We start from the raw sequence: 14,077 nt of genomic DNA, 5'->3' as shown, positions 1-14,077 counted from the left end.
TCTCTATTATTAATTTTCAAACCTTGCTTCAGTGCTGGATCCAAATTCATTTTGTTCGATGTTCAATTTCATTCCGTAGATAAAACCCTTAATATTCAACTCCTAATCCGAATCCAAGCCCTCATTCAGGTGCACTTCCTGATCTTCAGTCCCAGTATCTGATCCAAATCCAGGTAAAGTTCTCATACAGTTCAACTTCATAATCCATCTGAAGTCTCTGATTTAGTCCCAGGCTCTGTTATACTTCTCCTTCTTGATATACCAGTGCTCTGTGATATAGTTCTACCCCTGGATATACCTTCTCATATAGCTCTACCCTGATAAAGCTCTACCTTCTCTACTCCCTGTTCCAGCTGTAGAGACTGATGAAACAACAGCTCCTGTCTCTGACTCAGTTTCAGGCCTTAACATGGAAATCAATTCAAGTCAAGAAGGTTTTTATTGCCATTCCTCGATTCAGATGGAACACATTTAAACTGAACGTTTCTCCAGGACAACGGTGCAGCACAGACTTCTGGGATTGGGTGAAGTTCTCTGGGATTGGATGGGATTGGGTGAAGTTCTCTGGGATTGGATGGGATTGGTTGAAGATCTCTGATTGGCAGAATGAGGTGTGTAATAAACTCTGACTATGGAGCAGGAATTAAAGACAATTCATTAAATTTCTCTTAGTTTTATACGCCTTGCCAACACGGCCTTCTACTGCTGCAGTCTAAAGAAAACACACACACACACACACACACACACACACACACACACACACAGACTTATCTGAGAAAAGAAAATGAAGGGTAATTGCATGTTTATGCAACAGATAACGCAGACTGCTGAACAGCGGGAGACGGAGAGACGAGTTCCTGCCAATTTCTCTCTGACTCACAATTCACTCCTCTAGACAAGACCATACACACACACACACACACACACACACACACACACACACACACACACACACACACAGGCTGAGATAAGAGTGTGTTTCTCTGTAGACATTATTGTGTGTGGTATTAAAATGGCTTGAGCGTTAGTGATGAAGTCGCCTCATAATAGAGTTTTCAGATCAACTTTCTGTTCAGAGGGAAAAACTTTAGCGCTCGACAAAACGCTGAAATGTTTTTATTTCTCCATCGCAGCAGCGGAATGTTTCATTTATTACCCTAAAAATCACAGAAGCTGTTGGATATTCCGGGCAGCAGAGTGGCGGATTCTCTGTTCTCCTCTGCAGTTCACACCTTGTTCAGCTTCTGCAGGTTGCGCTGTAATGATACGCAAATCTCTCCTGACTTTTTCCACTGTCTGGGTCCCAAACACTTCTTTCTGCAACATGAGTGGAGCTTTTTTAGTGTGCAGAGAGAGAGAGAGAGAGAGAGAGAGAGTGTGTCTCACTCTACTGAGACCAGACCAGCAGATAGAGGGAGAGAGGATGAAGGTTAAAGATGATCTCTTCACTTCCTTTGTCTCTTTATTTTTCCTAAAGAAGAGAAATACCCCTGAATGCTCTATAGTTTTACACGCAGAGCTCCAGCACTTCCTTTAATTAAAGCCAAACCCCGGCATCAGCTCTGGTTCTTTATTAATATAAAACATCACCAGCAGCGTCACGGTTTAACGCAACCTCGTCCACTTCCTCCTGCTGAACTTCTGCTCCTTCCTTCACTTTATCAGCTCGAGCTCAGTGCATTAGACTGCTAGATCTTACAGCTGCTGCTCTATCGACAGGGTTGAAAGAGTGTGTTTGGGTTTTCTCTGTGGGACCTGCTGCTACTAGACCACAATGTTTTTCCTGAACGGCAGATTAAACCCACCTGCAATCCAAAAAAAAAAGAGCAGCATAAGATTGAAATGTTTCCCCATGTGCTGTTAGAATAAGCTCCACTCTTCTGGGAAGATGTTTCTGTGGAAATTTGTGGAGATTCATTCGTCCACAAGGGTGTTGTTCAACTCCGTATGGATGTATGTAAGGAGGTTCCTCGGGTGCAGTCAGTGTTCACATTCCTCATGTTCTGAAGTGTTGCAGCTCTATAGCAGGAGATCTTCCACACACCTGAAAGCCAATGGAAAGCAGATCTTCATGAAGATGGCTTTGTGCACTTTGTGTCATGCTGGAACAGGTTTTAATGTCTCCTAGATCAAGTGAAAAAAGAATTTCATTGTGCATCCAAAAATAGTGTGTGTGTGTGTGTGTGTGTGTGTGTGTGTGTGTGTGTGTGTGTGTGTGTGTGTGTAACAGTTTGGAGAAGAACCACACATGGCTGAGAATGTGGGTATTCTATAGTATTGGTATTGGGTGTCCAAATACTTTTGCCATGCAGTGTACGGTGTAGAAGCGAGCTGGAAGGTCTCCAGTATGATGAGGTTTGATGGTGAATGTTTTATTCTGCTGCTTTGTGAGATCTTCTATCATCTCTTCTTGTATCTAAAATGAGGAAGAGAAGTTCTTCTCCAACACACATCCTATAGAAGTCTGCAGAGTAACAGGAAGTAATCTTGTAAAGCCATTGAAATTCTCCATCCTAGCTGTGAAGACAGGTAAGCACTTTGTGGAGACCAGGTTCCTCTATGTTCCTGATGAAAAACATCCATCAGCAATAAAAGGTATAAGTGTGAGAACAGGATAAAACTGTAATCACATCCAAATGTGCACACACACACACACACACACACACACACACACATCTGGATGAGCATGGGAGGAGATTGAGGGGAGGTCAGAGGGTCGTCTGATTGAACAGATGGTCCGACATGAGGCCAGAGAGAAAGGGCAGGAGGAACTCTGATAGAGCATCCAGTTCACACTGAGCTAAAAGCAGCACATATGCTCACACACACACACACACACACACACACACTGACATCAGGACGGAAATGCTTCTGAGTTACTATGAAACTATGAAAACGTTCCTCGGGGCTGAAGATGTCGGAGGTTTTACAGTTTTTCTTCTCATACTGAAGACTTCTGTAATGTTTCTTCTTCTCAAAATCTACTACTTGTCCTCTGTTCAAATCCCAGTGGACACGATGTTGCTATGGAAACGATAACGTATCAAAGCGAGCACTGTTAATACAAACCTGCACTACTGTCTGAGCTGAAGTTCAAGAACATCAATCAACACCTTCTGACCAATCAGGAGCCAGGATTCAGCAGAGCTGTGGCCACTACCTGGCTGTTAATTCCAAAAACCAAATTTATGTCTAATTGTTGAGAGCAAGTTCATGCAGGTCAGAAGGATGAGATCATGAAGGTCAGAGAGAACAAGGCTATTAAGGTCAGAGAAGAAGTCTGTGAAGGTCAGAGAGAACAAGGCTGTGAAGGTCGTATAACAAGGCTGTGAAGGTCGTATAACAAGGCTGCGGTCAGAGAGAACGAGGCTGTGAAGGTCGTATAACAAGGCTGTGAAGGTCATATAACAAGGCTGTAAAGGTGAGAAAGAATAGGCTGTGAAGGTCGTATAACAAGGCTGTGAAGGTCAGAGAGAACAAGGAGGTGAAGGTCAGAGAGAACAAGGCTGTGAAGGTCAAAGAGGATGAGATCATGAAGTTCAGATTGAAGAAAGCTGTGAGGGTCACAGAGAATGAGACTGTGAAGGTCAGAAAACAAGGCTGTGAAGATCAGAGAGAACAAGGCTGTGAAGGTCAGAGAGAACAAGGCTGTGAAGGTCAGAGAGGATGAGCTCATGAAAATCTGAAAATATGACAAACTGTAAATTTCTTCATTCCTCCTTTAGCAAGGTGATAAACGGAGCTTCATGTCCACTATCATTACACACCATATTAATCTAAACACACACACGTAAAGCTTGTTTACTGTTTACCAGAGACACCAGAATTTGCAGGTCCAACACTGGACATTGGTTCTCTTTATGGATGCTGGTGCCATGCGACCTGGGTTTCTCCTGGGACATGACGATGCTCCGTCTCATGCGGGCAGATTGGTGTAGGTGTATGTGTTTTGGATGATGTTGCTATTGACTGGCCCTCACCTTCCCCAGACCTCAATCCAAATGAGAATCTCTGGGATGTTGTGTTGCCACCTAAAGCTGCCAAGTAGCACCACTTATGCCCTGATCCAGGTCTGGGAGAAGATCCACCAGGAGACCATGCCCAGAAGGTGGTGGGAGTGAATACAGGCACATGAGGATTTGTATTTTTTTTTTTCTTCCACACTTCTAAAGCTCTTCAACAGAAGTGTGTATTTACTTTAGAATAATATTTTCTTTGTCACTAGAGCCAGTGTGTGTGTGTGTGTGTGTGTGTGTGTGTGTGTGTGTGTGTGTGTGTGTACACTGTGTATCTCTCGGGATGTGAGTGTTAATCGCCACCATCAGCTCCTCTCGGTGTTGGATCAATGTCAGCACAAATTTCCAGATTGCTTTGCGTTCTATCTGTGATTGGGCTTTAATAGGATATTGAGCGGTGTGGGGCGTTTAGGGAGCGAGGGGGCCGTATTTCAGGATATCGACAAATCACATCCACACAACCTTCTCATTAACATAGAGCAGGACAAAGAACCTTCATCTTCCACAGCACTGATGGAGAGAGTTCACATCTTACACCATCCAACATCATCTCACACCATCTTACACCTTTTTATACCATCCCATCTCACACCATCTCACACCATCTCACAATGTCCCATACCATCTCACATCATCTCACACCATCTCACACTGTCCCATACCATCTCACACTGTCCCATACCATCTCACATCATCCCACACCATCTCACACCTTCTTATACCATCCCATCCCACACCATCTCACACTGTCCAATACCATCTCACACAATCTCACACATCTCACACATCTCATACTGTCCCATAATCTCACACCATCTCACACCTTCTTAAAACATCCCATCTCACACCATCTCAGACCATCTTACACCATCTCACACTGTCCCATACCATCTCACATCATCTCACACCATCTTACACTGTCCCATAACATCTCACATCATCTCACACCATCTTACACCTTTTATACCATTCCATCTCATACCATCTCAGACCATCTTACACCATCTCACACTGTCCCATACCATCTCACATCATCTCACACCATCTTACACCTTTTATACCATCCCATCTCATACCATCTCAGACCATCTTACACCATCTCACACCATCTCACACTGTCCCATACCATCTCACACTGTCCCATACCATCTTACATCATCTCACACCATCTCACACTGTCCCATACCATCTCACACCTTCTTATACCATCCCATCTCACACCATCTCACACTGTCCCATACCATCTCAAACCTTCTCACACTGTCCCATACCATCTTACATCATCTCACACTATCTTACACTGTCCCATACCATCTCACATTATCTTACACCATCCCACACAATCTTACACTGTCCCATACCATCTCACACCATCTTACACTATCTCACACATTTTACACTGTCCCATACCATCTCACACTGTCCCATACCATCTTACATCATCTCACACCATCTCACACTGTCCCATACCATCTCACACCTTCTTATACCATCCCATCTCACACTGTCCCATACCATCTCAAACCTTCTCACACTGTCCCATACCATCTTACATCATCTCACACTATCTTACACTGTCCCATACCATCTCACATTATCTTACACCATCCCACACAATCTTACACTGTCCCATACCATCTCACACCATCTTACACTATCTCACACATTTTACACTGTCCCATACATCCCATACCATTTCACACCATCTCACACTATCCCATACTGTCCCATACCATCTTACAGCATCTCACAAATCTCACACTGTCCCATACCATCTCACACCTTCGTATACATCCCATACCATCTCACACTGTCCCATACAATCTCACACCATCTAACATCATCTCACACCATCTCACAGCATATCACACATTTCACACTGTCCCATCCCATCTCATACCATCTCAGACCATCTCACACCATCTCACACCATCTCACACCGTCCCATACCATCTAACACCATCTTATTCTATCTCATACCATCTAAAACCAACACACACTATCAAACACCAATGCAGGAGAAACTCCACTCGTCCTGAGTTCAAAGTTCACACAAACCCAGATGTACACAATCTCAATCTCACATCACACATTAACACACACTGCAGTGTTCCATCATTACAGTGCTTTTGTACACAAAGCATGCTCTATGAAGACATGGTAGCCAGTATCAAGGTCAGAGAAGAACTTAAGTGTCCTGCACAAAACCCTGCACCTTGACCTCCTTGACCTCCTGAACCACCTGAACCTCCTAAACTACCTGAACCTTCTAAACCACCTGAACCTTCTCAATCTCCTCAACCGCCTCAACCTCCACTAAAACCAGTAGCTCATTTATGCTCTTGTAGAAGGAACATGAATTCTTTCCTTCACCCCCCAAAACCTAGTGGAATGTGATGTGATGCTCAAAAAGAGAATCATGTAAAGTTCTTACACACAGAAAAACTTCCTGATGGACGTAAGAGCAGATATACCACTTATACATGTTTCCTTTTGTGTTGTTTTTGCACTAAAGATTTCGCAAAACACACACTCACACACACACACACACACACACACACACACACACACACACACACACACACACAACTGCACAAACACTCACACACGTTTCATCCCCACAGCACTTTTTAGGAAGAAATAAATAAATGGAAATACATATTCATGGCTGTGAGTAAATAGACGCTGTGTGACACTTCATCAGGGAAAGTGATGGGAGGTAATTCGGCTCGTTCTCGCGGCTTCATTAGAGTCTAATGTGTACTTCGGGACACTTCCTAACCGAGACGCTCGAGCTCTCACGCGCCGACGCCAAAGAACAAATCAAACAGCCGATGATGAATTAAACGCGTCTGAAGGTCGAGCGCTTCGAGATGAACGATGGTCTCGGAGCTGAAGGCAGCCGTCATTAGCGCAGCGGCGTCGTGAGAAGGAACCGGAGCCCGAGAGCGAGGAAACGCTTCACCGAGCACGAGAGCGCGATCTCACGATGCTAACGGCGAACGTGTATGTGTGGGGAGGGGGGGATGTGCAAAAACTCGGATGAAAGCAAACAAACAAACAAACAACTACAAGACAACATCGACTGAGCAGACGCTCCATTAAACTCCGCAGCTGACTGCAGACCTTCTACACTCAGTACACTTACAATGGTTACGTGATGTCTTTATTAATAAACACAACACATGAAGTTTGTGTGGACGAAGAAATGACTTGCACTTTTTTGTGCTGAAGAAAACACAGTCATGATCATAGCACTGGCTTCTGTCTGCTATCATTTATATAGCAGTAAACTAGCCTGCATAGCAAACCGTCTAGCCGGAAATTCACATCATGAATATTAATGTTTATAATGAATGTTTTCTACATGGTGAGAATTAGAGGTCGCCTGATACCGATCGTACAAACGGATTAATCAACCGATATTTTTTTAATAAATAATGATTAAAGCACAACAAACAAACAAACTAACAAACAAACGCTGCATGTAAAATAATACTGGACTTTATTACAAAAAAAAAAAATACTGAATCATGAAAATATAATAAAATAAATATGAATAAATTAATGAATAAAAAAAATGATATGTCATAGATTATAAAATATGAGAAGAGGTTAATGGATGTGGTGAGTGAAGACATGCAGGTGGGTTGAAAGACGCAGATGTAGAGGACAGGGGGGGTTTGGAGATCTGCTGTGGAGACTCCTAATGGGAAAAGCCGAAAGACAAGAAGAAGAAGAAGAAGAAAAAGAAGAAGAAGAAGATAGATTATAAAATATGAACAATAAATATATTATATAGCGCTCTCCGTTCAGCATGCAGTCTCGTGTGTAAAAACAAGCAGCACATGGCATCAGTGAATGGTTTCTAGAGGCCGCTCGTAATAACAGCAGAGATTCTTGGACGCTCCAGCAACCCGGAAAAACTATCGGTATGGATTGTATCAGTTCCGATTGAACAGCAAAATGAGAAACTAAACCCTAAACCTACAGATAAAGTGAAGAAGGTTCCTGAATATAATTTTGTTCAGGAATAATGTCACAATGTGATCTTTCCAAAGTCAGCAAAGACATTTAATGCTAGCTACAATTAAACCTGGTTTTTGTTCTCCCCCTGAACTGCATCACGACCGGTTGTCAATTATATTTGTGGAGAGTTTATTTCTTGTATTTACTTTCCATGCAGGGTTCTATTTATAAACCCTGGACTGAAGGACTCCTACTTTTTCAAGACTTCTGAGATTTCTGTGAAGATCATGAATGCTAGCATGAACCTCTTGGACTGCACCTTCGTTTTATTTTTTTTTTTTAAACTGATGTGATTAAAGTGTGGCCTTTCCTGCATCTCCTCAGGCTCTGAATGTGATGGGATTAGTCATTGCTCCACCTGGAGCTCATTAGGTGAATGTTGGCTTCAATCTGACTGGCAGTGTGGGATTCCTCAGAGTTCATGATGCTGTAGAGCTCATAGAGTTCTCTCACTCCTGGAAATACTAAAAATCCTTTTCTACATTAGTAGATAATAACATTTCGAGACGGATTGACTGGAATCGAAGATGTTTGTTTTCCTGCAACTGCAGCATCCCAGATTCGCTTTAACTTAGAATTTAAACTTGATTTAGGTGAAGAAAAGTGAAATAGAAATTCAGTTCAGTTCAGTGGTGGGATTGATGGGATTATTAGACAGCATTTGAACAGTGGATTCTCAAAGTTGATATGTTTAAAGCAGGAAGAATGGGTGAGTGTAAGAACCACTTTAACAATGGTTTGGTTTAAGAAAGTCTCCAAAACAAGGTTTCAGGGGTTTTCCAAAGGATACAAGGGTTATAACCTACCAAAACTACTCCACGAATGAACGTCTGGTGAACGCTGACCAGACCATCGCTGCTCGAGGCTCAGTGATGCACTTGGAATGTAAAGGCTGACTTCTGTAAACCACCGAAATCTGCTGATAAAGTCTTGATGCCAGATATGAAAGAAACATTTAGAGGTTTGATGGCTCAGAGATGTTCTAGAAGCATAAGGAGGAACTATGCAATATTAGGCAGGTGTTTTTTATGTTCTTGTATATAGAGGTGTATATTTTATCTCAAGTGATGCTAGTGATGATGATGATGATGATGATGATGATAATGTGTGTGTGTGTGTGTGTGTGTGTGTGTGTTAGTGCTGATCACAGGTCTCAGTGAAGCCAGTGCACTGATGCCTCACCACACCACATTAAAAAGTCGACACCAGCACTTTATCATCACTAACACACAGATCCCTCCTGAACAAACATTCATCTCTCTCTACGGTAACACACACACACACACACACACACACACACACACACACACACTCCTAGGAGCTTGTCGAGTGAGGCAGCTTACATAAACTGATCTCTGGAGGTGAGCGTTGCTGATGCAGGACTCGTGTCTACAGGAAGTAACCCTGAGGGACTTCCCAGAGGCCAAGATCTCCAAACCACTGAGAAAATATCACTTTATATCCTAAGATAGTAAATACATATATTTATATTTCATAAAAGCAAACACCCTGAAGACCAAAAGAGGTTCTCTTCTCTCTTTAGATTGTCCATAACTCATAGAGTTGTAGAGGAAACATGGAGGAAAAGATGAAGTGATGAGATGATGAGCGAGGACACGGGTTTGGAGAAGAAAGTTAATCAAATATGATAGTGTACAGTTTACTGGTGACTGATGGATATTAGCAAAGAGTTGGCAGGTGTGATGGACATGGTCACTATTTACACTATTTTGTGTTAATTGCTCAGAAGGTGTTGATGCATTGTTGTTGGATAATGCACTCGTTTTGAGATCTTATAATTTCTACAGCAAGATATTGTGATTTGTTGTGAGAGTAGGGAGCAGGTTGAGAAGAGCCTGGAGAGGTGGAGATATGCACTGGAGAGAAGGGGAATGAAACTCAGTAGGAGTAAGACAGAGTACATGTGTGTGAATGAGAGGGAGGGCAGTGGAGTGGTGCGGTTGCAGGGAGAAGAGCTTCAGAAGGTGGAGGAATTCAGGTACCTGGGGTCAACAGTGCAAAGTAATGGAGAGTGTGTTAGAGAAGTGAAGAAAAGAGTGCAGACAGGGTGGGGTGGGTGGAGAAGAGTGACAGGAGTGATTTGTGATAGTAGGGTATCTGCAAAATTGAAAGGAAAGTTTATAGGACTGTGGTGAGACCTGCGATGTTGTATGGTTTAGAGACAGTGGCATTGAGTAAAAGACAGGAGGTGGAGCTGGAGGTAGCAGAGCTAAAGATGTTGAGGTTTTCGTTGGGAGTGACGAGGATGGATAAGATTAGAAATGAGTTTATTAGAGGGACAGCGCATGTAGGATGTTTTGGTGACAAGGTGAGGGAGGCGAGATTGAGATGGTTTGGTCATGTGCAGAGGAGGGACATAAATTATATTGGTAGAAGAATGCTGAGGATGGAGCCACCAGGTAGGAGGAAAAGAGGAAGGCCAAAAGGAGGTTCATGGATGTGGTGAGGGAAGACATGCAGGTAGTTGGTGTAAAAGAGGCAGATGTAGAGGACAGGGTGGTGTGGAGACGGATGATCCGCTGTGGCGACCCCTAATGGGAGCAGCCGAAAGAAGAAGAAGAAGAAGAAGAAGAAGATAATTTCTACAGCAAAAGCTCCTTCACACACTTAAAGAAAAAATTCTGAGTGTATATTTCTTGCTAATTAGTGAATAAAGTTTAGTCCTATATATATATATATATATATATACACACACTGTATATAATAAATCTCCCCCTACTGGCTGTAAGGCAAACTGCACTCCACCATTTCTGTTGCAACTGTAAGCAGGTCGAGGAATTTTGAAAAAAATTTAATTATGTTCATCAACAGATAAAAATGCTGATACCTTATTTATATATTTCCTGGATTTAAATATATAATTAACGTATCAACAAATGTTAAACTTGTCTTAAAATAAAATTACCACCAACATGATGTCTCAAATGACAACAGAAGCTTCCAGAAATTTCTGAGGCCATCAATATCAAATTATCAGCACAAAATCCACATCCCTGGTAGCAATTTTTGCTTTTAAAACCTTCTCCAAAGACCATCTCCTCATGAGTCTAAAGAACTGATCTGAGAGGAAATACAAATAAATCAAAAATTGCAGCCAGGAACGAGCTAAAGAACAACTGGATTAGAACACCTAAGTACTGCTTGTAGACAAGACTGCATATGCAGATGTTCCTCCACAAAAAGCATGAAAGTCCTGCTTCTTTAAAGCTTCATGAAATCTTGGGTCCTACCAAAATGATCTTCACTGTAGGACAGTTCAATATTTTTTACAGGATTCTAGAAGATCAGGTTAAATCAGAGAGACACTTGCACATCTGCTCAAATGTTCCACATTAAAACACACACAGCTACTGAGGGGTTTCTCTGTGTGAAGATAACGGTGCGGTAAAGTACAGTTCACTGAGGAGGACAAAACTCCTGCTCCTGTTATTTACTTTATTATCTACAAATGTTCATTGTGTATTTCACACATGGAAATACAGCTGACTAAACATCTGCCTGAACATCTGTCTGACTGAGAAACACTATTCCACACAGCCAGAGGAAAAACTCAACACAGTACAGGTTTATTCAGGGCTACTGACACGGGTTGCCAGATTGGGATTCACCCCTCTATAGGTTTAAAAGATAAAGAAACTAGCAAGACAAAGGTTTTACACACACACACACACACACACACACACACACACACTGCATATTTCAAACACTGCACATCACACACATACATTGAATGTTACACATACACTGCACGTTGCACACATTGAATTTTTACACACACACACACACACACACACACACACACACACTGCAGGTTTCACAAACCCACTGCATGTTACATGCACTTCACGCTACACAAACACACGCATTATAAACACACTGTAAATGTCTCATACAAACTTCACATTACACAAACTTAGCGTTACAAGTTAAACAAACTGCACATTACACACACACACACACACACACACACACACACACACACTGCACATGACTCCATAATAAACACACACACTGCAACACACTTGCACGCAATACAGACACCTAATTTCACATTAACCAACTGCACATTACACATGTTGCACATTAAACACACACACACTCTCTCTCTCTCTAGCACATTAGACACAATGCATATAAAATATACACTCCAGGTTCCACACACACTCCACGTTCCACACACACTTTATGTTCCACACACACTCCATGTTCCACACACACTCTCCACTTTCCACGCGTGCAGCGTAAAGTTCCGGGACTCACCACGGAGAAGTCTCGCGCTGAGCAGTTGTGTCCGCTGAAGTTGCAGCTCTTCAGCATGTCCTCGAGCTGGTGTCCGGTTCGGTTAAAGATGTCCTGCATGTCCGGTTCGGGGTACTGCAGGTCGGCGGCGCGGTGGCCCTCGGGGTTCTTGGGCGGGAGGCCGGTGAGGTTGGCCAGGTGGTAGATGTCTGCGTCGGTGAGCGCGGAGAAGCGGAAGCGGTTGGTGTTGCAGATGGTCACGGCGGGGAAGAGCAGCTCGCGCGCGGCCTCCTCGCGCAGCGCCGTCACGTGCGCGCGCTGCAGGTACGCCACGGCGCACTGGGACGCCTGGTGCAGGAAGAGCGCGAGCGACGCCAGCAGCGCCGCGGCCCATAGCGCGCGCCTCGCGCACCCGCCGCCGCCTCCGCCACCCGCCGCCCCGAACACGTGCTTCATCCCGTGCAGGGAGCACGAGCTGGCGAACCCTGCCAGGTCCTTTACCGGCGCCCTGCAGCTCTCCTCCAGCAGGCTCGCGCGCTCTCCTCCGGCTGATCGGGACCTCCGCTTCTCCTCCTCCTCGGAGAACTTGATCTTACACACGAACTCGACCGGCATCATGAGATCCGACCGAGGCTCCGGTGCTGCGCGCGCGTGTGTGTGTGTGTGTGTGTGTGTTTCCTTTTCCGCGTGCGCACAATACTTCAACTCCAGAAAGAGAAATAGTGGAAAGAGAGAATAAGAGAGAGAGAGAGAGAGAGAGAGAGAGAGAGAGATGGATGGATGGATGGATGGATGGATAAAGAGATGGTCGGTGGTATAGTGTGTCGGTGTGTTAAAGCCCCGGGATGTTGGGTTTCCCCCCGCGCGCTCCTCCCTTCATCTCCTTGATCCTCAGACTGAGAAAACAACAAGACCTCAACAACTCCTAAAGAGGAAGAAGAGAGAGGGGGCACTGTTGCGCTCTCTCTCTCTCTCTCTCTCTCTCTCTCTCTCTTTCTCCCCCCACAATTCTGTCTTTCTCCATCTCTCTATATATCTGTTTCTCTCTATTTTACATCTCTATATCTCCATCCTTTTTCTCATTTTCTCCATCTCTCTCCATCTCACTCTTTCCATTTTTCACTCTTTTCAATCCTTTTCCAGTCCCATTCCCCCTCTTCCCCTCTTTCTCTCTCCAGCTATTTTTTTCATCTTTCACCATTTCTCTCCATCTTTCTTTCTGCCTTTTCCCCCTTAGTCTCTGTGTGTGTGCATGTGTGTGTGTGTGTGTGTGTGTGTGCATGTGTGTGTGTGTGTGTGTGTGTGTGTGTGTGTGTGTGTGTGTGTGTGTGTCAGTCAAACTCAGAGATTCACAATTGTATCAGACGTCTCTGGAAGCAGGTGCATGATATTTTCTGTCCACTTGAACTTGGAGACCAAAACCTGTTCCAGCATGAAACTGCTCCTGTGCACAAAGCAGCTCCATGAAGATCTGCTTTCCATGGGTTAGAGTGGAAGATCTCCAGCTCTACAGTAGAGCTCATATTGAACATGAATGAATGTGAATGCTGACTGCACCCCAGAACCTCCTCACCCCATGTAGATGAAGGAATCTCCACAAAATCTAGTGGACCATCTTCCCAGAAGAGTGGAGCTCATTATAACTGCACATGGAGACTAAATGTGGAATAAGATGTTTATAAAGATTCATATGAGGTGTTAGAAGCTCTGTGAATGTCCTCCTCCAGACTGTGGGACACAGTAAAAGGTGAGTATGAAATGGTGCTTTTCTG

At 43.8% G+C, this 14,077-nt stretch overlaps 1 protein-coding gene across 1 annotated transcript in view; it reads right to left on the bottom strand.

Annotated features, from left to right (window-relative positions):
- Positions 1-13,222, bottom strand: part of asic4a (acid-sensing (proton-gated) ion channel family member 4a) — a 69,213-nt gene extending 55,991 nt beyond the window's left edge. Inside the window, exon 1 of the mRNA XM_046845762.1 lies at positions 12,327-13,222. Within this exon, the coding sequence (XP_046701718.1) occupies positions 12,327-12,923 (597 nt within the window). The 5' untranslated portion in view covers positions 12,924-13,222. The remainder of the gene's footprint in view (positions 1-12,326) is intronic.
- Between the last annotated feature and the right edge of the window lie 855 nt (positions 13,223-14,077).

This window comes from Silurus meridionalis, chromosome 3, assembly GCF_014805685.1.
Source record: "Silurus meridionalis isolate SWU-2019-XX chromosome 3, ASM1480568v1, whole genome shotgun sequence".
Classification (NCBI taxonomy): domain Eukaryota; kingdom Metazoa; phylum Chordata; class Actinopteri; order Siluriformes; family Siluridae; genus Silurus; species Silurus meridionalis.
Note: the sequence above shows the minus strand (reverse complement) of the source record. Positions and strands in the feature narration are given on the sequence as shown.